Consider the following 27,846-nt stretch of genomic DNA (forward strand, 5'->3'; position numbering starts at 1 on the left):
AAGGGGCTGCGGCCCAGATTGGCCCTGAACTCTCGGCACGTAGCGGCCGCTCGCTCTCGCTCACCTGCACTCTCCATAATGCATGAGACGCCTGAATATATACCGAACTCCCCCGCCCCCGCAAGGCTCGCCATGCGCAAGGACAAGGGCCACGTATGGGCGGTACATACATTCCGCTCAACAGTGAGAGTGTAATGGCAAAAGAAAGACAAGTAGGGAGACAAAAAAAAATGACTTGCTGACACTTATGTGAGGAAAACAATAATACAAACACCCCACCTTTTTTTTTTTTTAAATGTCCGCAACTTTTGACAGTTTTTTCAGATATCAATCTGTAAGTTTGTGATTATTATCTAGTCTACCGAGACTGAAATTACTGTCCAGTGGTACCTTGACTTATGAGTTTAATTCTTTCCGTGACCATGCTCAAAGCACGCCAGGATCAAAACTTTCCCTATTGAAATGAAATTCAGAACTGGCTGTGCATGTCACGGATGGAAAAATACCAATGCAGACATTTTAAATTGTGAGCGCCAGATGATGGCAGAGGATGATTCTTAAAAAAAAATAAGCAAAAGTGCTTGCCCAAAACATCGAGACAAAGGGGATTGCATATTGTGTATCTAACCTTATACGAAATTCTGCTAGCTTAATGCTAACATAAAAGGAAATGCCGTTGACGAGCTAACAAAACTAAAAGTAGTAGTTTAAAACCTTTAAACAACATATGTAAATGCATATCAGGGTCCGACATTTACGCCACGGTGTGGTGGCCCTATGAGCCAAGTAAGAAAATATGCATAATAAAAAAATAGATAAATAAAAAATACAAAAGTGTACTTACAAATAAACATTTTATGAAGTATTTCCGATTATATGATTCAGCTAGATCTGTGAATATTGGGAGGCATAGCTATCAAACCAATATCTACAAAAAGTATTCTATAGTCATGTGCCAATCCATTTTGATTTTGATTTTGCAAAGAAAATATCTCCAGCAAATCAAAAAAAAAAAAAAAAAAATCTTAAAACAGGTTCAAATCTGTGATAATTTAAGTGTAATTATTTACTTTTTAAAAGCGATGGATTAGTTTTTTTCCTACAAAAAAAGACTAATTATGATTTTAATTAATAAATTAATAATAATAGTATAATATAAATAATAAATATAAAATAAAATAGCCCATATAGTAATATCCCATATAAGTTTCAAGAAGCCATTCCCGAAATCAAAAATCATCTATGTAAAATTCTAATTATAATTTCATGCAAATAATTCATGAATGCATGCATATATTTTAAATTGTAAATTTGAAGGAAAACAATGTAACAAAGAACGAAATTTAAAAAAAAAATTCCCTGCACAAAATACAACAAACAGAAAATAACCTCTAATTCAATGATATATTTTTTTTGGTTTGTTTGTTTTTTTAAGAGAAATGGAAGATCAAAATCTGATCTCCTGATCTGAATGACATCAGTTAAAATTTGAAATTTGAAAGTGCAAGCAGTAGTCAGTTCCATGGTGGACCCATCAAGTCGCTCTGTTGTGCGTTTTGCATGCGAGCGCCGTTTGTCTGCTGCCGACCGTTATCTCAGAAAAAGGCGCACGTCTCCCGCGAAGGGCGGCCGAGGCGCACGGGGAAAAGTTGGGCTATTAACGGCGCGGGTAATTACAAGCCGGGTTGGACTGCGATTCATATTCCGTGATTATGACGGCCCGCCGGCGTGATATGCATTTACAGGGGCACTATGTCTGTTTTACAAGACAGCTGAATTTACTTAGTGCGTCTCTTGTTCTGTCTCACTGCCCCAGCTGGTCTTTAACCTTGGCCTCTGGTGCTTCTGCCCGTTGCAATAAAGTCAGCCATCCTCCTCCTCCTCCTCCTCTTCTTCTTCCGTCTGTCTCTCTGTCCCCCTGGCACCACTGTTGTCCACTCTTGCACTCATTCATAGTAAACACTATTGATTTTTCAGCAGGGAAAAAAAAATAAAAAATCAGGGAGGGAGGGGGGTTTGAGCATGAATTTTAATGCGACTATCTGTCCCCTTCTTCGACTCTTCCTATCCCACCGCCACCCCTTCTTTCCTGAGGGGAGGATAAAGAGATGGGGATCCTATGTGTGTGTGTGTGTGTAAGGTGCAGGGATGGATAGAAGGATGGATTGCAGAGGGGGGGGGGGTTGCATTACTCATTTCCCAGCTGTGCTTCTCTCACACAACCCCCCCCTACCTCAACTACTCTACTCCTTCCCCGTCCTTCCAGTGTCACCCCTTCTCCCGCCGGTCATCTTCGCAACACTTTGCACTCACCAAGACACGTTTTTAAAGACCCTGTAAAGTGATTTCTTTTCTAAATACATTTTACATGCAGGGGAAGATAATGGCTGAAAATGTCAAATTTCAATTTAAAAAGAACAGTTATCAATCACAATTGCGATCTGCAATTAGCTAGATAGCCCCCAAAACCCTTAAAATCCATCTTAATTTCTAAAAATTAACTCCCGTGACTGCTTTAGAGTGCCTCATTGTTTTCCATGACAGTGTACACATCACAGAGAGGAGGGAAGAAGAAAAAAAAAAAAAAAAGGTATGGAAGGGGTGGGGGTGTGCTGGCTTTAGAGCGCCCAGTTTGGAAAAAAGCCTTTTCATGGCTCAAACATGCAGTTCACATAGCATCCATTTTTTTCCAGGTCGTAGTAGAGGTACTGCCATTGATAGTTGATAGCTGAGTAGCGGGATGGTGTCAATACGTTCAGTAGAGAACGGCCACCACAATACGGCAACAACAATAAGGACTTTTTATTTTTTTTTTGAAGGCTTTGCCAATTCCGATATTTGGCGGAATAAAATTCCAATAACCGATTAATTGACCACTTAATCTAAAAACTATAGAATGAATAAAATAGCTTTTTACAATAAAAGGTATAAATTACAGGAATAACTTGACAGTTTTACATTATGTTGTCCTTAAGTATTTTCTTAACTTAACAGAGGAAAAATCAGTAAAAATTGTCTGGTATTTATTTATTTATTTATTATAATTTGTTTTTTGGTGAATGTGTGAATGTCATTATCTTTGTCTTATGTTGTAATGAATTAATATGCAGAAAAAAAAATCTGGAAAACACGGTGGAGAAAAAATTCATTTTGCCAATTTTAAAACAGCTAATATCGGCCGATTAATTGGTCGAGCTCGAATTTTTCCCCCCAATTTACAGGGACTTTAATGTTGTAAACAGTTGTTCGGCATCACTGGCTTAATCACACACATGCCATGCACACACAGACACACAAGGAATCCGAGTTCCCCAGGGATCAAGTGTTCAAATTCCCTTCCGGGTCACTCCTTCACTCACTTCCTCTTCTTCCGGTCCTTCCAGCCTTGATCTACCTACACGCACACACACCACACACGCACTCTTCTTCTCGTCCCGGCCTCTCGCTGACTGGCTCGCTCTTCGACTTGCGCATATTGATTTTGCTATAAGCGCTGTCCCGGTTGCGACAGGTTAGCGCAGATGGACAAAGGCGGACTTCATCAAGCGGCGTTAAACACGGGAGCCACGTCCTCGATAATCACTCCATCACACAAAAAGGTGGCGGGAGAGCGAGAGACGAGGCGACACAAGCGGGTTCAATGTCACAAAACGAGTGGAAAACCGTTCCAAATCCGTTTTACACACTTTTTAACCCAACTCTAAATGTATTCTGTACACAAAATAGAAATTGCGAGCACAAAATATAGAAAATACTACATATCATAGCGTCCGTGTTTACATATGTGCCTTAAAGAGGCGTGGCATGTGATGTCTGCACATCATGAGCTGTAGTCTTAAAAGTGACTTTTAAAATCACGCACGACTTTTCTGAGAAGAAACTTCACGCTCCATGCAACACAGTAATTAGTATATTTTTCAAAGCCGTAGTTGAAGGAGGAGTTTTCGTCTACAAACTTTATTATAGTAGTGAGAGCATTGTAGACTTTTACCCAATTTACTAGCGTGTGCACATGTGTGTGCGCGCGTTTTCATCTCAGCTTAATCTCCCTCTCCTGATTCAGAGTGTACACTGAGCCGCCTAATAGGATGTGACTGGGGCTGCGGCCAGCTCGCCGCTAATGAGCGCGCCGCCACAGCCGGGGAATCAAAGCGCTTCATCAGCACTCCTAATTACTGTAAACCTCGTTAGCGCCGGGGAGCTATATAGCGTCTGCCCTCGCTAACAAAGTGTGTCCAAATAGAAATGCAACGGCGGGCCTAGGCGTGGTTTATTGCAGAGAAGCTATTTTAAGTATGTCGATATTTGACCAACGATAACGCGGATAAAAACACACAAACCAAAGTATCTGTTAGTTCCATTCTTTGTAAAAATAAGAAGAGACACAGAGTAGGACTGGACTAAGTGCAATTTCTTGGAGAAATTGCGTGGGAATGCTGAAAGCTGAATGCTAAGATTTGAATGCATGCGGAATGCTTATGAAGTAAATTGAGAGATAAATTATGAAATTATACATTTATTGTTTTTTTTGAAGAATTTTTGGGTTTGTAAAATTGTTCTGTTCCTACAGCTGCGACATAAGATGAACTTGTGCATACAGGAAGTAACCGACACTAATGCAGTAACAGAGTCATAGATACAGCAACTTTTTGCATGGAAAATACCTGTAGGCCATGAATACAAAACAATCCAATAAAAGAACAGGACCTAACGGAGTTAAAACTTGAATGCTGGTATGTCAGTAGTACTGCCGTACACATACGACCACCTGTACATAGTTTTGTTAGTTTGTTAAATAGTAAACATACTACAGACAGGATGTCAAAATCTACAATATAAAATCAATGTAGTGACTATATATTGTCTAGATGAGTGGACTCATTTCATGCTACATTGCTACAATACTGATAGGTGGGACACATTAAATTGATTTTGATATAACTCACAAAAGAGATGAGAATCAGATAAAGAATTTGAAGTTGGTGAAACGGATGGGAATGTAGCAGCAGGAAAGGAAAACAAGCAGGTGTAACGGAAAGATAGACATGGGAAGCGGAAAAAGGCAGTGAGGACATTTTAGAAATAGGCTGTGTTTGATCGTGTTGTTATGATGTGGTTTTCTTGATTGTCACTGCGCCGCTACTGCCCGCTATATTTCTTCTGTTTTCACAAAGAATGGACCTTGCGGTTATTAGTTTGTTTTAATGACTGGTTAAGAAACATTGATGTATATTTTCATTGCTGTTGGCCGGCTATGGCTAACGTCTCTCAGTTGGCCGGCAAACGCCATCCTAGAAACGGGAATATTCGTGCGGCTTACACCTCGCGTCATGCTAGCAACAAACTGAAGAGAGTTTGCAAACTTGGATGCTGGACCAGAGAGCCAAACTACAATATAGAGCTAGCCAGGATGAGGCTAGTAACATATTAGATGGATTTGAAATTGTCCTGCCATTTCCTATGGTATGGAGTAGGATCCAGGAAGTTAAGATAAGTTATTTTAAACTAAATGTCAAAAACCTTTCCGTGTGTTGACTGTTGATATGTTGCGTCAACGTGCCTGTGTAGGCTCCATTGAGATACCTTTGAATGACATAAGGGACTATGGCTATGTAAAACATGATCCAGATAAAGTGTTGACATAAGTGCACTCCATTTACAATTTTCATCAGATTGGAGGTTTCATTTTTTGGCCGATGATAACTTTTGCAGTCAAAAAAAAAAAAAAAAAAAAAAAAAAAATATGCATTGGGTAACCCATCCCTGTTGATTCAATCATTCGGTCTGCAAAAATTTATTGTTTTTTGTTTTAACTCTATTTCGTTGTTGTTCTGTGACAAACTGACATACCCATGAATGAATGAATTTCTTATTGTGAATGTGTGTGAATGGTGACAAAAAATAAATAAAACAAAACAAAACTAAAAAACTATTCAGCATTTGGAGTCACAACTCTGTCAAAAATGTGCTGTATTTTGGGTTCATGTTACAGAACTATCATCATGCATCTGAGTCACTGAGTCGCGATATTAATTTTGCATTGTTGTCAAATATCACAGTAACATGAGGCGAGTTGCTACTCACACCCCGCAACTGACGTATCAAAAGGTGCTTTACCTGTGCCATTTAAAGCTTGCCTAATTTTCGCAATTCCAAGAACTCCATGCAGTAAATTTCCGTTTGGTTAAAGTGATGAGACGCATCATCATATGATATTTTGTTCCCATGCTTGTGCTCGTTGGCATTGTGGAGCCGCAGTGAAAAAGCTCCAAGGCCAAGTTCAATGCCATTTACATGAGAAAGGCAATCAATACACTTTGTGCCATTAGCAGTGAATGCGGCTGCTCGCTGACGTGCTGCTAATGTTGCTGCTCTGCGAAGCAGCAGGTGTGTGAACAGCAGGTTTCCATGTAGCTCTGTCTGTTTGGACTCCCACCCCTCCATCTTTATGTTTGATCAAAGCACTTCCTTTTACCCCCCCAAATACTACCTTCTGCTGTTCCCCCTTTTCCTCCCCCCTTTATAATTTGACTGATGATTACACTTGTCACTCAAGGCAGCATGTGGCCAATTAGGCGGAGGGGTGACAGTGAGGGGAGGTGGGTGGGCACCAGAGGAAATTTGGGTTTGCAACTTTGTGTCACCACGCCTGCACTCAGGTCGGCTTTTTAGCTCTTAGGGAGAGAGAGACAAACAAATATTAGTTTTCTCTTCCATTTTTCTTTTAAGAGACTGGCGCAAGAAGCTGCTGTGGCCTTGTCTCACACTCTCCTGGCCACTTGCTCGTCTCTCTCTCATGTTCCGGGGTAATCACCGGCTCATTTAAAGTCACTTTTGTACACTACCTCTGACTGGTGCCACCGCAAACTAGGCTTTTATGGGCCTTAATGCGTCTTACAGACACTTTGGCAAGCAGACGGCCACTGTGGAGGACGCGAGGCTACAGAGGGAGGGAGGGAGAGGACAGGACATGCAAGGCCAACAGCCGCGGCGACTTAAGCGCGCTGAAAAAAGGGGGCAACGAAATAGGATGAAAGCGGGAGGAAGAGGAGGAGGCAGGGGAGGGGCCACGGTGAAATGGACAGAACATGGGAGCGTCAAAAGTGGGGGGGGGGGAGGTCACTTAGTCATTCCTTTGACGGGCCCCCACCGACTGGGCCGCCTCCTCTTGTCCCTCTTTACAAGCACACAAAGGGACAGAGGGGTGCAACGCTTGTACAGAAGCGGGAGAGATGTACGCCCACACAACATCCCTCCCTATTTTTTTATACATACATCTAACCCTATAGTGTCAATATGGTTTAGATAGGTGGACCTTGGCGTTGAGGTGGCTGAAACGGTGAAAGAAAAACACTTCACAGCGGAGGAAAAAAACAAACAAAAAACATTACTACGCAACTATGCAGTCAAATTCCATTTCTATGGTAGCTAAGTGCAACCCAATCGACACTTACTAAGTAGTAAAGTTATTAGTGCGAGAAATATATTTGCATGGAAAAACACTTGTAGGCCATGAATACAAAACAAATAAAAAACTAAGTATGGCAGTAACTGAGTATGATTCTTTTTCTAAGTTACGCCCAATTCACACTGGCTGCGGAACAAACACGGTGCGTTTTCCGTACAGTGGCCGTACGGACGCTGCACGGATAGAACGCATTCAAGTCTACGTGTCAATTCACACCAGTTGCGGTGCGGAACGACTGCAGCGATGCGGAAGGCAAGCGCTCTATTTCTTCCAGACAACATGAAATTTCTTACAAATAACAACAACAACAACAAAATTGTAATTGCTTTGTTGATTGGAACGACATTGCCAACAGGCAGTTTGGTACTAACGGACAAAACTCTCTCTCACGACTTTCATACCGCCAGTAAAAGACGGAATTATTCCACCGTTTGTCTGTGTGACGACTGTCAAACCAACAATTTTCCACTTTCACAGATCGTATAAGACCGTCACTTATTTTATACTGTACGTAAAACCAGACGCTTATCTGAAATTTTACATTAGTCATATCTAACGACACACAACCGACCAACAACTGCATTCTGCCAGTATTGTTCAGTGGGACGTACTTCTGAATGCCAAGACTGAAAACTCACGTGTTCCATTTTTTTTCCTAGCATTTAAAGTAAAACGCCACCATTAACATTTTTACAAAGTTCTCAAAACAATCAATTGCCATGTAAATAAATGATAACGGTAAACTAAAGGCTAACATAGCTTCTTTTTATTTTCTTACAATCTGCTTTACCTCACGTCAACCCAGGTACTTTTTCAAATCGTGTCTTTTGATTTTGAGCTCCAAGTGGGTACACAACTACAAGACAAACGCAAACACATTTGATTATCATACGCCGTTAAGATCTTCAAAACGTTTCGGTGTGTACCCCGCTCAAGTTGTGCTTCTTCTAAGCAAAGGGCAGCAACAGCCAACAAAAGGACACCCGGACGTGAGAGAGACCGAACAAGAGAATTAGCGGGCAAGAAGGTGGTCGAGTACAGCAGATTAATTTCAGAACAGAGGCCTCCTGCCGAAAAGGAGGACGGAGAGCAGGAAAGGATAGAGGGGATAAAGAAACAGGAGAATGACGAGTGGAGGGAGATTAAACGTGTATTCAAACCCTCTCAAAAGGCCTGAGCTGCTTTTGCCTCTTATTTGTGTGTGCGTGTCTCGAGAGAGGAAACGTTAGCTGCCTTCGCTACGATCACCGAGCGCGACTCTCATCCAGCCTCACCGTGAAGGACAGCAAGTGGAAACCCAGAGGTTAATAGGACGCCTTCATTACCATAAATCTTATCAGCTAAATGAAATGGGGCGGCTTGCGGGGGGGGGTTGCCGTAGAAGGACCCTTGATTTAGCCGCCCGCTCTGCCGGGCTAAGGGGAGACACCCAATCAAACGTCCGGGTTTTATTGGTGTTTTTTATTAGCTAAATGTACTTGCACATGAGCGAGGGGCCAGAGGTGACAGCCTGCAGCAATCAACAACCAAAAAAAGAAAAAGAAAAAAAAAAAAAAAAGACATGAGGCCTGTAAAACTGATTGTTGGCACATTTATGAGCGCATTGTCGGCAAACCGACCGTTCGGGACCTTCAGCTTTTGTTACGAAGAAACGAATGAAGTTCCTCCGACAGGGAGAATGTGGATCCTGCTGAAGTAGATTTGACTACAACGGGCCAGTTAAAGATAAAACTTGAACCTGAATACTGACCGAAATTTGTACTTGGTGAACACAGAATGCTGCAAGAGTTGACGAAGATTTTAGTTACCTGGTTGGCTCATTCACATAGTCAACATCATAAGTTTCATGTCTTTTTATTGATTTTCTTGGAAGTTTTAATATTGTAATTGTTTTCTCGTTTATATTATGACTTAAAACTTCAATTTTAGTCAAAAGACTAACTAAAACTTACAGGAATAGTTCACTTATTTACCCATTATAGCAATAAAACGAATATTTTGTCTGTAATTAATTTGATACTTTCATTATTTTTCACATACAATTAGCTCCTTTAAAAACACATTTTGCAACTTACTGTCTACTGAAAATGACATCACAAGGGCTCAGGTAACCAAACACAGCTCACTTGTTTTCTAGGTTTGGTCATGTGACATTCACAAGCTGAGCTGTGATTGGTTCCCTGAGCCCTTGTGATATCATTTTCAGTCAACAACAAGCTGCAAACTGTGTTTTTAAAGGTACTAATTGTACATGAAAAATAATGAAAATATCAAGTTTATTATAGGAAAAATATTGTTTGGGTGCCAAAAATGGTTAAATAAGTATCTATTTAATTATTATTTTTTTTGTCAAAATTAACACTGTTCTGCACCACATCCTTGGCTTTCGCCCATCAAAGTAGCGTAAAAATGTGCTATATCGTAATCATGCTACCCACCAAACAAAGCGCCCCTGCGGTGTCAGCAAAATCAACTAAGCGTGTGGTCAATAACCAGCAGGCGCTCACAACCTGTTTTCTCCAACCTGTGATTGCTAGCGTGTGGCGAAGTCCACTCAAGGTCCTGATCAGGCCGGGTCACCGCCGACTAGGCGTCCACACACACGCACTCACGCATACGCACAATATAACGCAGAGGTCAAGTACGCTCCGGCTCTCCGCGCGTATACGTCATCTGGGTGCGAGTGAAGGCGAGAGGCGACGACGGAAAGAAAAGCTATAAATCAATAGCCGCAATGGAGCCCCGGCGCTTTGAATGTGTTGATTCCTGCTGATGTGTTGATTAACTGCCTGCAACTACACACACACACACACATAGAGTCCATTTGCGGTCCTGTGCGTGTGCTCTCCAGGTGATAGGTCTGATTAAGTGGCCTGCTCACCCGGCCTGTGATTAGGACTAATGCTGGGCTGTATTTCACTGGACGCGGCTAAGCAAAATTATTGCTCGCTCTCGTCCTAATGCAACCGCGGGGGGGGGGGGGACGGGGGGGGGGGGGGGGAAGTTTGCACAATTCAGATGCGGCGCGTCTCTCTTTGCCAGCGAAGTATTTGCGCTAAAGGTCACTGCTTGGTAATGGTTATTAATATGCTAGTGGTGGATGCGTGCGCGCGTGTGGTCTGGAGAAACTCAATAACGCCTGCTGCTGCTAATGAGCGGTGGGACCCTCTTTAGCATTAATACTACATTAGCCACACATGGCGGCGCAAACATTCCCTTCCAGGCATTTTGGCTAGTGATCGGGCGGGCACCTGTGCACGTCCGTTAAAGAGGTAAATGCAGACAGCATTAAACTGGATTTCAAAAACATGTTCACTCACTGGTACTATGTACACAGAAGCGAATGGCCAGCAGGTCACACACTTTCAAGCAATGGGCGGAGTTTATTTTGTGCTTTGTATTCGTATAGTGATTTAAAAAAAAAAAAAAAAAGTGGATTGATACTGTTGTACTATGTTACCGGTTCGGTCATTGTTTTCCAAAGCAAAAACAGATGTTTGTTTAATGTCTTATTTTTGATTAAACACAAAAGATAATCAGTATTCTTTTAAGAAGGACTCCAGAAATCAATAAACTATTGATACAGCTTCTGACATGAAGAGGTGACTTAAAGCAATGGTAGTCATTACAACAACAAAAAAAAAAAAAAAAACAGGCCAGCAGGCAGCATCAGAGTATAAGAGATCAGTCAGGGCCATGTTGCAACAAGCTCTTTTTGCCAGTGTTTTCAACAGGTTTGTGAATAATGATGAAACTTAGCTATATTCTAATGCTAATTGCTGCAAAAGGGAAACAGATACATAGTTTTTTCCCCATGTTTTGATAGCAATAGAACAGAATATTCTGTGGACCTTGCAAAATCAGTCAAAATTCAGTAAACCAGCTGGGAGCGAAGGGGGTTGCCTCAGTGAAAATGGCTGGAAGTGAATGAAAAATTGTCAGAGTTTATAAAATGAAACAAATGTGTTCACAGAAAGTGGTCTGTTAAGAAGACATTTGTATTTGTGTAAAAAAGAAAATACACTAAAGTACTCACTGTGAAGAAGATGGTACAAAAAGAAACTATTTTCTCATTGAAAAAACATCAGTTTACAACTTGAGTAGTTTCATCGTGGATTTATTACCTGACCAATATATCGTTATCGTGAGCCTTGTATCGCACATCGTATCGTGATGTAGCCACCCCTAATTTTGACCAAAGTGAATGTTATCAAAAAAAGTTTAAACTCCTAACTCGCGACAAAACTGCATTATATATATCGTGCTTAAAATGGAAGACGGATGCAAGTCTACATCAGCAAGTCGGGCCCTCAAGCAGTGCATCTATATACCATCGTAATGTACGCAAAGAGCAGAACCAAAAGCTCATTAGCCACCGGAGCATTCCGCCATCAGTCTGCTCCCGTAGTCATATTCGGCAATCTAATTCTAGCAGGGAGAGAATCGTATTGTGACAGCGAGCGAGACGGGGAGTGAGCCAGGGCGAGAGGGGGCGGGTGGGTCTATGGAGTAGGAGAGAGGTAGCTTAATGCAATAAAGCATGTAGTATTGACATCTTTCTCGCGTCTATTGATTCCCCATTATGTCGCTAACAAACCCAGGTTGACATTTTGTCATTTGCAATCATGTTAACACTGCGACTCGCACGCACGCACGCACGCACGCTCCCCCCTTTTTCCAACGGGCCGATCCGTGCCTGCGCGCACGCTCCTTCGCTCGCCACGCGGGCCATCATCGCTCGTACACAAATACACTCAAAGTGCATGCAATGCATCACAGAGAAATGGATGTGTACGTGGAAATGGAATTCGAAAAGTGGGGAAGGGAAGCTTTTTACAAAGTCCTCTGAGGGCTGGACTGGAGGTAAGGACAAAAAACAAAAAATAGTGCAACAACAATACAACAATATTACGAGCATCTGTGGCTGAAATGTTTTTTTTGGACTTTTTTAAACTGTTTCTTCTCAGGCCAAATACAAGTCGTTTTCCCATGCACAAAACAAAACAACATTCCCCCAACTTTCATCTCACAAAAAGCTGACTGGAAAGACACAGGAAGTAGGCCACACTGGTTCGAAGAGGAAACTTTAGGGTTGCCAAATATCGTCATTGTCGGGCTGAATAATCCAAACATCACGAAAACCATTATTTAAAAATAAAAATAGGGATACACAATAATATCGGTGGCCAATAATTATTGGCAATTATCAACCTATTTGGCCGTAAACAGCTAAATCAGATAATAGAGAAATCCACCGAAAATTATCAGCAATTATCGACCAATTTCATTTCATACCGATAAATCAGATAATAAAGAAATCCGGCAATATTAATAGTCATGCCACGTTGTGGCCGATATCAATAAAATTCAGCTTTGTTGTACTTTACATACATTGAAATATTGCGTAAAATTTACACAATGTTTCAATGTATTTGTACATGTTAGACTCAAAAGTATATTTGTAGTCAAGTTTATTTTGAAAACAATTATCGGCTTCTCAGTTATCGAATCTAAATTATTGGTTTATTGTATCGGTTGAAAATATCCTGAATCCCTATTTAACAAAATAAATAAAATGGCATATTATTTTGTGTACTGTGACATATTGCTCAACGTCAAGCTATCAAATTTGGACGACGGATGGACATGAACTGAATTTTTTATTTATTATTGCATGTGTACGGAGCATGGCAGTAAAGTTTGATGACTCACCATAAAACATGAAATTCTAATAAGTCAGGCAGCTCTACAAGATGTGATGATAGACAAAAAATGGAGGAGATAATATCAGAAACAGGTGTCTTAAACAGATCGATGGCTATATTTAAGTTGTTTTGTGTACATCATCTAATGTGGCCGCTCTAAATCACTATGTAATGCCTTATTTAAAAAAAAAAAAAAAATACAAAATCAGCCCCAACAGTCTCACCAACTGACAAGAAAAAGTCTCAGGTCGACTTGTACTTTGATGAATTCCCACAAACAAGCGCCAATCGGAACCATGAATCCTAAACCAACGGTTGACTCGATATTGTGAATATTTTTAGCCTAAGCTGTTTAACGTGGCTGAGGAATGGTTATCAAAATTTGATCACATTAAAGGATGAAAAAAGGTGATTCTGGGGCCGGTTGACCCATTTTCAATAGCAAGCCCTGAATGACCCATAAATGTTAACATGTATGTACAGAACGGGGCCATTGAAAAGTGGACGGCGGAAGATGGTGCTTAATGATGTGTGACAGAAGGTGCATAGCTGAAATGAAGTGATCACACGTCTGTGACGTGCCATCATCTCGATCCCCCCGCGCCGTGTGGGGAAACCCGCTGTTTCTCCGGCGTGTCCCCATTAAACTTTCATACATCGGTTAAAGCTGATGGCTCCGCAAAGCACTCGACATACGCATACGGACGGCGTAGACACAAAGCCATTAAAAATGGAACAAAAGGCTGGATCGGTTAAAGCTGCCCAGGTGGAAAAGAGCCCAACATGCATGTTTTGATGTAATAACGACGGTCCGTCTCTTTCATGAGACCCCCGCCAGGCTCGAGGCCCGTTTTGACATGAAAGAGGGCGAAAACACAAGTGGGGCGTTGCTGGGGCCGAGTCAAGCGCTCTCTGGTGTGACCTCTGAACCGGCAGAGTTCAGAGTCAAAGGAGTCAAGGAGCCACTACCAGTGAAAGAAATCAGTGGAGTGGATGCTTGAGTCAAGAGCCCCGGCTAGGGGCGGGCCAAAGGGCCGCTTACGAGTCCTAGCGATGCGACGATAAGGGCAATATCGTGATATTGCGATATTAAAACTGCTGCAATATCATCGTCGTCATGTTCACGATATTTAAAAGCAACACATTTGTTAAAAAAAAAAAAAGTCTGGTTGATTTCCATTTGTACAGTTCTAGCACTCTCTGGTGGCTAGTTTTTTAGTGCAATTTAATTTTCATTAGGGATGTTTTGGCACTTCTATGTTTAAAATCCATGCTAATGGTCAGATGAAACAATATTGTTTATTAGAGATTGTCGTTTTATATGCATTGTTGTTATGTGCAAAAGCACATTTTTGTGCTTTTTTTAAGTGAACTTTTTTTTTCTTTTTAATATTTTGACCTTTTTTAAATGTCACCAACCTCCCCACAATATCGTGATAATTATCTTATCGTGAGCTTCACGTCGTGATATTGTATCGTCATGTTTGGATACCGGCTGTGAGTCGAAGTGGACTGTAAACAACCGGGTGACTTTTACTCTGCTAGGCTAAGCTACATGTCCTATGCTAAGCACACTTTAGCCCACATTAGGAGTGGACAACCCCCACACGGAATGACATGAAACCGGACGTGATGATGATTTTACTCCGAACAGAATTGGCGCAGTCTCTGGTCTTGAAAACGCTCTTTTCCTAGCCCATTATGTCAGCAAACTCCCGTTGAAACGAACGAAGGCGGCTTTCGTTTTACACACGAAATGCGTCGTCACGTGATCGTGACCAGAATAGTGGCGTTCACCACGGTATGTTCGTATTTTGATACTTAAATCGGTTTAAATGAAAATTCAGGGAATAAGATGCCAGAGATATTTGCACTTTTATTCTTTGTACACAATACCTAATCCAATACTGGAAAATGAGTTGAGTCTTGTATCGCTTTAACTCAGTTTTTCTACCAATTGGAAGTGACAATTCCGAGCCACTTTTTGTACGTTGGCAAAGCATAGTGAATCACGGTTATCCCGTCATCTACATGCCATCACTTTTCCTGCTTATTCCAATGCCGGGCCCAACACGGGCCGTGGCAACGTAATGGCTCATCCGGCGCTTTCCTCTCACCTCTCCAGCTCAAACTGGGTTTTCCATCCCCGCCTCGTTTTTCACCTTGTCATCTGCTCTTACTTTCACCCGCTCCTCTCTCTCTCTCTCTCTTGCTCCCGCATTTTTTTTTTTTTATCTCCTTCTGACATTCGCAATTTTTCAGCGCCAAAACTCCTCCTCCTTCCCTGGTTCTTGCTCCTTTCGCCTCATTCTGTCTCCATCGCCCAAGTCCTCTCCTCTTAGAGATATGGCCCCCACCGTCATCATCCCAACCCCACCTATCTCATCACTGTCACACGCCGTGCACTGCTGACTGAGTGTGCGCAGGAACGGTGGCGATGCCCGGTGCGCTCCGAATCAAATATGCTTGAAGTGATTTGGAAATGAGGTGAGCCGTCACGCCGTGGGGCGGGTTGACGGGGTGCCTGGCCCTTTAAGAGCCCAGCCTCTCCGGCTCGCATTTATTCACCGTTACTGATACTGCGCTACTGTAAAAAGTGTATGTTACACCTGTACACGAGGGTCAGGGAGCATGTTAACGCAGTAGAAAAGCCTGAAATACAATAAATATTCACATAAGAAACGCTACAATGCCACAAAAGTATAATAATCCAAAGAAAAACACTGAATTTGGTGGTAAATGAGCAGGCCTTCTTGTGCCACTTGACATATTGTTACGCCACTGCGCAAACTAGTTCTTTGTTAGCCTTTCATATCCTTGAAATCTCAATTACACTATAATTTGAACATGACCCATAACACAATAAATATTAAAAAAAACAAAAACAAATGGAAAAACAGAAAGTACAGCGGTTACTGAGCTTTTCTTGTTACATCACGGTAATTGATCTTGTGCCACATCACAAAACAATCTTATGCTGCTGCGCAAACTACTACATTGTACAATGTTCAGAACCTCAAATTGTCATAACTACAAAAAATATTTGTATGAAATGCTCTTATGGGACACAAATATACAAAAAAAAAAAAAAAACAGTAAGCATGCTTACTGCCATGTGACCACGTATTATTACACATCTGTGTTGTTCGTCGTCTCATTTAATTACAGTAAACATTGCATTACGAAGAAAACCCCATCAAGGCCGTAAATATAAAACCATCAGCTGGAAAGCAGCTAGTATGGCAGTCACCACGCATGCCTTCGAGTGCTGCATGATGACGTACTCTAACACCCTTTTGTAACCTCGAAATGTTTTATGTGGGGACTGCCGTAAAACTGAGGACTCCTGTAATGCTTACGCTGTTGTAGAGGGTGCGCAACCTACGGCGTGTGGGCCATACGCAGCCACCGGATCCATGAAAATTCTTAAGAACAAAACTAACGTCATCATTCAGGGTCACAGGTGAGCTAGAGGCGCCAGGTGACTTTGTGGGCGGGGAGGCGGACTACACTCTAAACTAGTTGCCAGCCAATCACAAGGCACGTATAGACAAACGTCCTATCACAATCATAATGGAAAACTTAGAAACTTCTGTTGAATTCTCTTAATATATACTAAAATAAATAAATAAATAAATAAAATGTAAACGAAAAGCACTAAAGCATTCAGTTCAGGTTAACACAGAGGGACATCCTCGGTGACTTCTCCCCTCCCATGCAAGGCTTTCATGGAGCTCCAGCCTACTACCAGCACCACCTGCCGCCTGACTGCAGCCGCTCCAGGGCTCTCATCCTCGGCGTAACATCCGAGGACCACCGCGGGAACCGAGAACGATCACCCATTAAGCCAAAAAAAAAAAAAAAGTCCACCCACACCTTGCACACAACGTGAACGAAATCACCAGTTGAAAAGCTACAATAAACGTATAAAAAGAGGGAAGGAAGACATTTGCTCCTTCTCCCTTGCTCCTCCGAGCTCCCATTCTACTATCTCCCCCTCGCTTGCTTCCAGCGGCCCGAGGAATCGATCTCCGCGAGGATCGATAAGTTGGCATGAATATTCCCTGCCTGCCGAGAGTCTAGTCGGGGAGAGACACGGAGGCTGAGGCAGTGGAGGAGAGGGAAAGGACGGACACGCTTCTCCGGGATAGGCGAATGGAAGAGACGCCCGGGGAAGGAAGGAAGGAGGAAGGATCAGCAGCAAGGAAGCGACCGAGTCACCGAGGCGGGGCGGAGGTGTCACAACCGCGGGGAGGGTAGTGGGGGGGAACAAGTGAAGACGTCTTACCGGAGTTGGAGCGCAAAGCCAGGGGGGACTTGAGACGCCAGGCGCTGAGGTCAGGGGCAGCTCTCTGAAAGACGAACGGCACCGGCAAGGGGACAAACATGATCTTCCTCCGGCTTCGGCTTCTTTCTTTGGGTTCGGGTTTGAGCGGCGAGGAGCCGGGGCGCTCTCGGTCCGGCTTCTTCGGGAGGCGGTTCGGCGTGGACGGCTCGCCGCTTGGTGCGTACACATGAAGCCCCCCCTCGGCACTTTTATTGACTTAACCCGGCGTGAATGTGCATAGAACCTGTTACGACGCGACACAGACGGAGAGACGAGAGGAAAAGTTGGGTCGAGACGACGACGAGGAGGAGTGCTCTCTTTTTTTGGACTAAATAAGCCAACATGGAGGCCCCTGGAGGTGAACACCTTGACGCTAATATTACAAAAAGGCGTGAAAACAGTCGCGAGCGTGCTAACAGTGTTAGCTTTGGTTATTAGCTTCAATAAAGACAAAAGACGGCACGAAAACAGCATTCGAGAGGATGATGATAATAATTACACTTAAAAAAAACTTATTGTGTGGTTATATTTGGTTTGGAGCTATTTATTTGGCGTACAGTTGCTTCGAATACATTCGGTTTTAGCTAGCTTGTTTAAAACAATATCAACATAGAGAAACGCACCGGTTAGTTAATAAAAATGCGCGCACGCACACGAGAGCGCGCACGTACGCACACACACAGCCGCGCGCTCGCTCCCGAATCTCCGCCCCTCTTCCCCTGTAATTAAAACGCAATCAATCGATAGATAAACAAACGGCAAACAACGGGGAGATCGGCCCGAGGGAAAAAAACAACTTACACTTCGTCCATCCGCCTGTGTGTGTGTCTCTTTTTTTTTTTTTAAGTCTTATTTGTTTTTTGTTTTTTCTTTTTTTTCCTCCTCTTTTTGGGAAGCCCCCCCACGGTCTGCAGCAGCCAGCTCACTCGACCCGCCTCCCTTGCACGATTGTAGCGATCTGCCACACCAGGCTGCCTGCAACATTGAGGCAGCTCGGGAGCCGCTACTACTCACACATCACCAACCCACCCACCCCCCTTCACCCTCCTCCACTCACCCACCATCCCCACCTCCTCCCCTCCATCGCCCTCGTTTTCACTAGCGCTGCAAAAGGTATCCGGTATCGATTTTTGCCCCCCCACCCCAACTCTACCACTCTTAATAATACAGGCTATAATGATGCCAGCCGTGATCATTGCATTTGGGAAAGAAAAAAAAAAAGGAGGTGGGGTGCAGCCCCGATAAGGGAATCCATGATGATGCTGACCGGCTAAAACCCACAGCATGCAACGCAATTAACTTATCTCATCGCTGCTGCTGTTAATAAGCCTCCAGAAAGGCTTTGACACATTGTGTCAGAGGATGCAACGTTCACATCATATCATTATTATTATTATTATGCGTTTGGAGAATTTAGGTGAAGGTTAGGCAAATGGACCGCAAGCCGTAGGTTTTGGCAACCCTGCGTGAGGTTACACACATGATCTGTTTGCAAAATTACTGCTAAAATGCATCATGTGATCATAAAGATTGGAACTGAATAGCTTAAAAAAAAAAAAAAATCCATTATTATGTCGTTAAAATGCATACAAAAATTTGCATCACCAAAAGAGATTGTATATGTACAACAATAAATATTTACACCATAATTATGTATATATAATGTATTTCTAATAGCTTTTTTTTTGTTGTTGAATTAAAAAAAAAAAAGCTGCTCCATGTAAATACCCTGACATATATACATTTTTGACTAAATTAAATAAATGTTTTTTTAAATGACTTAATGGAGTTTTAAACAAAACTGGCAGATTTTTTTTTTTTTTTTTTTTTAACGCGGACTTGTATTTACGTCACCACTGTAAAATTTTATTTGTATGAGTAACGTTTTCGCCCTTCATGTATAAAAATGACTGCAGAAGAAAGCTAAACACAACTACGAAAAAGTAAAACTACTTAAGACGCTCTATCAGCGTTTGCAGAGTGACACTGCCACCTAGTGGCATTTAGGTATTGCCTGAACAGCCAAATGGTTTTTCCGTCAATATTGAGAGGAAGGTCCGTCAATCCATTAATGGTGGTCGCCCATTTTGTTGACAATCGATGGGAAACTCCGAAAAATTGACAAATTTAGCAATGACGGAAGTATGTTTTCGTCCATCAATGTCATCATCAATTTGTCAATAAATGAAAACGGGCGTCCCATTTTGGTGACGTATTGACAAATGACAACTGACGGAACACTGACCGACGCTAATTTTGCTGAGCAATCGACGAAAAGACGGAATGACGATGACGGAAGGGCGTCCCCACTGTTGACGATTGTCGAATGACGGACGCTCAAAATCAATTGACTCGTCCACATCTGGAGAGTGCCACCTACTGCATTGGATGCGCAATTGCGCTTTATTCTAGTCCATAATTTGTATGTATGTTCACTAGGAATGTAACGATAACAGCAATATCGTGATTTGGCGATATTAAAACTGCCACAATATATCGTCATCGTCATGTCACGATATTAAAAGCAGCACATCTGTTAAAAAAGCCTAGGTGATTTCAATTTCTGCAGTTCTAGCACCCTCTGGTGGCTAGTTTTTTGGTGCATTTAATTTTCACAAGGCATGTTTTGGCCCTTCTGTGTTTAAAATCTACGCCTATGGTCAGATAAAGGGAAACGTAATATGCTTGTGAAAGTCAATATGTGGAGGAACTCAATGTGTGCTTGCATTAGCAAGTAAGTATCTCAATATATATATATCTTATAGGCTATTTATATATTTTTTTATAATATTTTTCATTGTTGTAATGTACAAATGCACAATATTATGTTTTTTAGTCGTGAGCTAATAATTTTTTTTTTTTTTTACAATATTGTGACCTTTTTTTTTGTATCACCAACCTCCCTACAATAATCGTAGTAATTATCGTTTTTTTTTTTGTATCACCAAACTCCCCACAATATCGTGATAATTATCGTATTGTGACTTTCATATCGTGGTAATATCGTATCATGATGTTTGGATATCGTTACATCCTCAGTGAACAATGTTGACCATACCGGGCATTGCACCGCAACGCACCCCCGTTTTTTGTGAAGAAAAAAACAAAACAAAAACATTTAAGCGGTCTCTTCCCTGGTGGAGGTCACCACCCGAATCGTGTTCCCTTCCTCTTTCCCTCGCCAGCCACCTTACACGCCGTCAATTACTGGCCGGCATCAGTCAACGCCAGGTGCTTACACGCCAGATTATTGTCCATATAGATTTTTAAATAGAAAAATCTATACTTTAAACATGGCAGTCAATACGGGGGGAATCAATAGGAATGAGCCAGCGTGTGCTGCCCGCCTGCGAGTCCCCCGTCCAGCCCCGGTCCCGTCCTTCCTTGCAGGCCTCCCCCATTACTACCTTCAACGCCGATTATCGGACGCTTTTCACGGAATTATCGCTGAAGGAGGACGGTCTTAAAAAAACAAAAAAAAAAACAAAAAAAAACAGAAAGGGCGTGAGCGCTGGCCGGATTTCATCATCAGGGCCGCCGCTCGCTGCGGATGTGCTGCGAGCTAAAGCGGCCTTAATGAAGAAAAATGTCCCGCAGTGGACAAGCAAGCAGGCTTGATGGCGGCTCTCCCCGAGCGAACGTCATGTATGACAGATGACATCCAATGAGGACGAGGAGGAGGGAGGCAGAAAGTGACTCGTTGTCCTTCAAAGACCCCCTTTTTTCCTCCACAGGGGGAGTGTGCACCCCCCCCACCCCTTTCCCTCCCTCGTGCACTCCTTCCAGACAAAAGCAATTATTTCTTGGAGAATGTAGTGCGCTTGTGCGTGTGTGTGTGTGTGAGGCAGCAATGGAGGGAGGGAGGGAGGGTGCGCCAGATTGGTGTGGTGGGGGGTGCATTGTACACCTTTACAGCATCCACCCACACCTTCGCTTTTGAGGAAGAACATTTTGCTACATTTGACTTTTTGTGAATGTTAAATAAATAGTGGAGGGTGGGTCACGGGTGGATGGTGGTCTATAGTGGGTTATTTTGAGGACTCCCTCAGGTTCAAATAAATAAAAAAAATAAAAATAAAAAAAAAAAGCCCTATTTTTTTTTACCATATAAAGCATTCTTCCATTTTCTATATTCTGTTCATGATAGTAAAATATTTTGTGGTGGTTTGGGGGGTTAGTATATTTGTTTTTTTCTTTTTCTTTTTTTTTTTAATCCAGAAAAATTCTTGAAAAAATTAGCTTCCCCTCCTTGACTTTCCATATTTAGTCAATTTGTTTGTGATTTGTATTGGATTTTTCTTTCCACAAGTCATTGGTAAATAGTAGGGGAGACCAGGACTAGTTGTATCACTTTTTATACTTTTATATATTGCTTGGAATCAATACATCATATATAAACAAAACGTATAGCAGAGGAAAGACCAAAGTCTTGGGTACATTTTTTGTATTCATGTCATTTTTGTACTTTGTGTCAGTGCAGAGTTATAAGCCATCAAATAGAGGGAGTGAACGTGTGACATGTTGCCCGACCAATGGGTAGGTTGCCACACTATATGGAGTAAGATGTCACGTTGGATTTTGCAACTAAGAAAACAAGGACAAAATGATCCTTGTTCTCCTGTTTTGTTTTGTTTGTTTGCTTTTACAGCCAGAAAAATTGTTAATCATCGATCTTGAAAATTTACCATAGTCTTGAGCAAACTTTAACACAAAATATTATGGAATACATTAAAGTCCTAAGGAACTGCTGGCATATAGGTCATAGGTCAGCCTCAAACGCCTGATTTTCTTCCCTTACACTGGAAATTTGAGATTAAATTGAATTTAAAAAAATAAAGCAATGGATGGATAGTTCATTATGAAACGTAACCCAGTCCTGACATATGAGCATACTATAGTTATAACAATTGGAAAATCAATTTTTAAACGATAGAACAAAACCTAGCAAACTAAATTCCTCACTATTCAGACTCATCATCGGAAGAACAATTCTGGCATAATTAAAAAAAAAAAAGACGTGCATTTTCCATTGGCCCTTTCTTTGCATATGTGACAACAAACCCCAAAATGACTGAGACAAGTTGCCCCAAACTACCATGTTGGCTAATACTTGCTCTAGTTTAAAGTTAGCTTAAAACAGTGACCGAGGCATGACAAGATGTCTGAATCTCTCCTCTAACGAGTCCACATGATTTGCTGTGAGAATTTGTCAACGTACGGCGCCTGTTTAAAAAAATACGAAGTTGAAAATTTTGACTTTGGGTTGTGCAAAACAGATAACTGGCATTCATGTCAGCTCACAACGTGCTATTCTCTTCTCAGACAGTACACAACCCCTGACCATTTATACTAAGAAAACTAGTATTCCACTTTTTCGTTGCGCCCTCTGGTGGAGAAGAAAATTACAATGTGACAACTTAACCATGATACAACTAGCCCCGGTCTCCCTTACAATTCTGTTGTGTTTTCTTTTTTGCCTCAAATCTGACTCGGGCGTCTTTCATATGTGGATATCAATCGGATATGTGTAGTGATATGGTTGTTAAAATACGACTACATGGACCGTCATGTGTTTCAGAACCGGCCCAATGCCAAATGAAGCACAAAATATTATAGTTGGGGGCTCTATTTTGAGGAATGGCTTTGATGTTGTCCAGCCAAATTGGTCAGATTGGTTCTAGCTGCCAATAGGGCCCCCGCAGCTTTTCTTGCCCCAGCAGAGGTTTGTGCTCCCTGGGGGACCCGGAAGACCCCAAGGGCCCGAGGACAGAGAAACAGGCCAATAACACCTGCTGGGCCGCTGTCACTGGGGAATGACAGCCCTTCCCCCCCCCTCAAGTATCCATCTTAACAGCATCCATGCAAGCACTACTCCAAATGCTGCTGCAAATATGCCAGCAAATCTTTCATAATAGTGTACAGTAATGGACATAATGATGGCATTCAATGATTATGGATGATGACTGTAAAATGAGGTGGAAGCATACACGATCCATAATTACTGGCATGATGGTTCCCAAACTGCAGCCTCGTCTCTATACGTTGGTGCACTTCACACAAAATAAATGATTTCAGTCAACAGAAAGGATTGTGTTTGTTGTTTAGTGAATACATTCGGCATGAATGATTGATCGGTATTTGAGGTCAAGATCACATAAAAGGTCTGGTTGAGATGTTTTACTATTAAAGTAAATGCTGTTTAGAAATTCCTATCTGTCAAGCTCGCACATTTTTTTTAAAATAATTTAACTTCAAGCAAACAATGTATCTGCAAAGAGCAAATTGTGTGAGTTTACCGACAGGGTGGACAACACAACAGGGTGGACGTTTCTGGCTAAATGTTGACATTATTGAGCACATGCTGGACATTCATTTTGCAGCATGAGTCATTTAGCAAGCTGACTGTCTACTTATTCTGAAGAGATTTTGAATTCCTGAAAGTTTTTTTTTTTTATGTCAATTGATATTTCACTACAAGGATGTTTTTTTTTTATATATATATTTTTAATGTATATATTTTTTCATTGTAATTATTTTAATCTATTATGTTATTTTTGTTTTTATTATATATTTGTACATTATACATATTTATTTTAATACATTTATTATTTTACAAAATATATTTAATAAATATGATTTATGAATATAAAGTACTTAGAACATTATTTTTTTATTTATTACAATGTTTAATACTACATTGATAAATGTAACTCTCAAAAAATATTTTACATTTCTTTTTTTTAACTTTAAACAATTACAAATGTATAGTATAAAAATACTGTGTTGAAATAATATATATATATATATATATATATATATATATATATATATATATATATATATATATATATGTTTTGTTAATTAAAAAATTATTTGCATTTTATAAATAAATATTTTTGCCCAAAATTATTATTTTTTTATATCTATATAATGATAATCTATTTCAATTGTATTTTAATGTGCATCATTTATAATGATAATAACTACCATGAAATGACATTATTGTGAAAATATACTAATAGAGTAATGCAATAATAATTGTTTCTATTTTTTTTTAAACTATTCTTTTTTTCCCTCCTATATCTGATGAGCAACTTCAGTTTACTGTATGCAACTGTATTCCAGTCAGACTATGTAAACTAACATAAAAGTTATTTTTCCACATATATAGTTGGGGGCGTCCTTTTCTGGTAAACAACAGCTTATTAATCACTTTTTGTGTGTTACACAACCACAAAAACAAACAAAAAGCAAATCTATTCATTGAGGGCAATTTGCTGAGCGCCTCGCCTGGCGTTTGCGCCGCATACGCTGCAGGTCAGAATGTGGCATGAAATATTTATCCAATCAGAAGGAGGCTCAAGTGTCCTCGGGCCATACATTAGTCATAAACAGGCCCTTGCATTAAAGTCACATGGCGGGGGTGCTCTCCGGCCCGGCATGCGTTTGACTGCGCATGAACGCTGCATGCGTAACGGTCAAATCATCATCATCACGTGTCGGTGGCGTGCTCACCCCGCCTCGCATGCGTCACGCCGCCGCCGTTAAACGGTCGTGTCACGGTGACAAACGAGCCGGCTGAATTAAATTCTCACTCATCAGTAACGCCGCCGCTCGTCAATCGATAGCGGGGGGTGGCCGGCGGTGGCGTCGCAGGCTTGTGTCGGCGGCCTAACGAGGGGCCCCATTACAATGGACAACACCCCCAACGTTCCCCCCCTGACCACACTCGCACCCCTCCCTCACCCGCTGCGTGTCCCGTCCACAGCCGTCATCTTCTCGTAGCACGATGCAATATTCACATGAAGGCACGTCGTGACATGATGTATACATTTGTCAAGATGATACGCATATGATGCATGACCTTTTAACAACTTCTGTTGACCGCTGCATATTTGTGGTACAGCACCCTCTCACTCAACTATTTCATCCCCATTTCGTGGAAAATGCTTTTTTTTTAGTACGCAGGATATCCATATTACTCAACAATATCGAGGTGCGGTTAGCATATATATGTATATTAGCTCTTGGACTCGCATCAAAAATCTACATTCGCTGTTCTTTTACCGTTTTACCAACGAATCCTAATAGTACTTTTGCAAAAAATAAAAAATTAAAAAAAAAACACACCTCAAAGTCCAAAAAACTGGAAAAATTCATTCATTTGCACCCAAAAACGTATAAATACGTTCTATTTTAAATGTTTTACATGTCCCAAAGACGTGTTTATACGTTTTTATATGCTATAGCATACAAAAGGCTTTGATGCAGCCTCTGAACTGAAAAGAATGCACAACCTGTGGTAGTTATTACAAAAACGGCCAGCAGGTGGTAGTAGAGTATAAGAAATCAACCAGGGCAAGCTGGGAAACTAGCAGTTTCCCCCACTGTTTGAAACTGTTTTGTGAATAATGATGAAACTTAGCTATATTCTAATGCTAACTGCTGCAAAACAGAAACAGATCGAAATGTACTTATTTTTCCTTGTCTTGCCCCTCCCATCTCGCGAGCAGACTACAGTATAATTATACGGCATACGTACATGTCTGACGTCCTCTTGTTTATGCTTAACAAATTTAAAATATCATAAATCATGCTCTTTTCTACGAAGTATGGTCTCAAATGTTCTCCAATTTCGATACTGCAAATGTAGGATCGTATGCCGAGAAACGTTTCTTGGGAGGAGCAATATGGCGGCCTCGCGACTTCAAAAGTTTTGCTCTATCGGCTTATCCAGTCATGTATTCAGATCCGCATCAACATACATAAAGATTTCCCTTTTCAGTTTAAAATAACTTACTTTCACCTCCAGGATTTCTCGCTCTACGCTGACCAATGGCAGAACCCAGTGTGCGTTTTCGCTTTTTGGTAAAGTTTTAAAATCCATCCATGTTCTGTCGTACCAGCTAGCTAGCCTAAGCTAACCTGGGCGGGTTTTTCTCTCCAGCCTAGTGTCCAAGTTTGCAAACTGCGCCAGAGATCAAACAGCAAAGTAACAACAAAGGTGTTGACTCAGTGACAATAGAAAAATACGCTTGAGAACCAATATCGTAAATGTTTCTAACGCAGCCACATATCCTGCATTCGAGGATGGTCGGAAACCGGACATTTCCGAGTTCAAACCAGGAAGTGTGTACGGGACAGTGACGTGCGGTGAGGCACAGTCAGATTTACAAACAAATGAACCCACAGCTTATCATTTGATTGGCAACATTTAACGTGTTTTGTTTAAAAATTCATACCAGCATTTTTTCCATAACAATATACAAACTGTAGTATAGAAAAAATAACTTTTAAAATGTTATCGTCTTACCTTTACTTATAAATCTATGCACCGCTCCTTTTGAATAAAAGCATCGATAACTTGCTTGTAAAAGTCCTCCTTATCTTTGTTCAGTTTTAAAAGTCAGTCTCTGTACTTTTCCGTAGTCTGAAGCAATCCTTTTAGCTCCGGTGTTGGTCGTCCTTTAATTAGTATCTCTCTTCTTTGATTGAAAGTCCAGTTTAGAAAATTCCTTCAATTTCGAGATGTCATCCTCCATTTTGAAATAAAGGCCAAGCAATGAGAACAAAATGACTGGATGGCTGCACTTGACTTGCTGTTAGCTTGCTAATACTACTTCTTCTATTGTTTGGCACCGAGGAATGTGCCAAATCAGAATCACTGGTCTCACTATCGCCCCCTGACATGAGGCAGGAGAACTGCGTGCCTCATGTCAGGGGGGGGCGATAGTGAGACCAGTGATTCTTGGCATAGTGATGTGAATCCACGCCGGTGAGGCTAATCAAGCGCCGACTTCACCGACGGACTACAATGTGACGTCACACTACAATGGCGACCCCTTTGGAAACACAGTCCGTGAATGGTAAAACACAAATTACTCGAGTATAAATAGTGTTGTTCATTCATAAATATTCTACATGACTTCACGTAACACAACGTAATTATACGGTGAATTACCGAACTGTTTGAAATGCTTATGAAATAAGATAAAAACAATAGATCAAAACTGTGAGAAAGGCGAGTTTTCTGGGGGTCAAAATGAGTTTTGAGGGACCAAAATAAAAAAAAAACTAAAAAAAACTGTTCATCCCTATCCGCCATTTTGGTTGTTTACTTTCGCCTGGAACGCTTTCAGGTCGGAAGTGGGAAAAACCAACTGGGATGAATCCGACTTCCAACCATCCTGGAAAGTGCGACTCGTTGCTTATATTAGCATTAGCTTTTAATCTTGCACCCTAAAGGCTAAACTTACACAATTTGTAATTGACTTTGTTTTATGTTTAATTTGACAGTAAATTTCAACTGAGAGTGGAAATAAACAGCTTGAATCTTTTTTTATTTT

At 41.4% G+C, this 27,846-nt stretch overlaps 1 protein-coding gene across 6 annotated transcripts in view; it reads right to left on the reverse strand.

Moving 5' to 3' along the window:
* The window catches only part of pou2f2b (POU class 2 homeobox 2b), an 84,438-nt gene that overhangs the window by 37,901 nt on the left and 18,691 nt on the right, over positions 1–27,846 (reverse strand). For 3 of the 6 annotated variants that reach the window (XM_077527727.1, XM_077527720.1, XM_077527726.1), the window contains exon 1: positions 17,462–18,476. The exons of 1 other annotated variant lie outside the window; for it this stretch is intronic. In XM_077527727.1, the coding sequence (XP_077383853.1) occupies positions 17,462–17,561 (100 nt within the window). In that variant the 5' untranslated portion in view covers positions 17,562–18,476. Of the gene's footprint in view, positions 1–17,461; positions 18,477–26,813; positions 27,096–27,846 lie in introns of those variants that run through there. 2 more of the 6 variants (XM_077527721.1, XM_077527725.1) reach the window with 2 other exon arrangements.

This window comes from Festucalex cinctus, chromosome 7 (assembly GCF_051991245.1).
Source record: "Festucalex cinctus isolate MCC-2025b chromosome 7, RoL_Fcin_1.0, whole genome shotgun sequence".
Taxonomy (NCBI): Eukaryota; Metazoa; Chordata; class Actinopteri; order Syngnathiformes; family Syngnathidae; genus Festucalex; species Festucalex cinctus.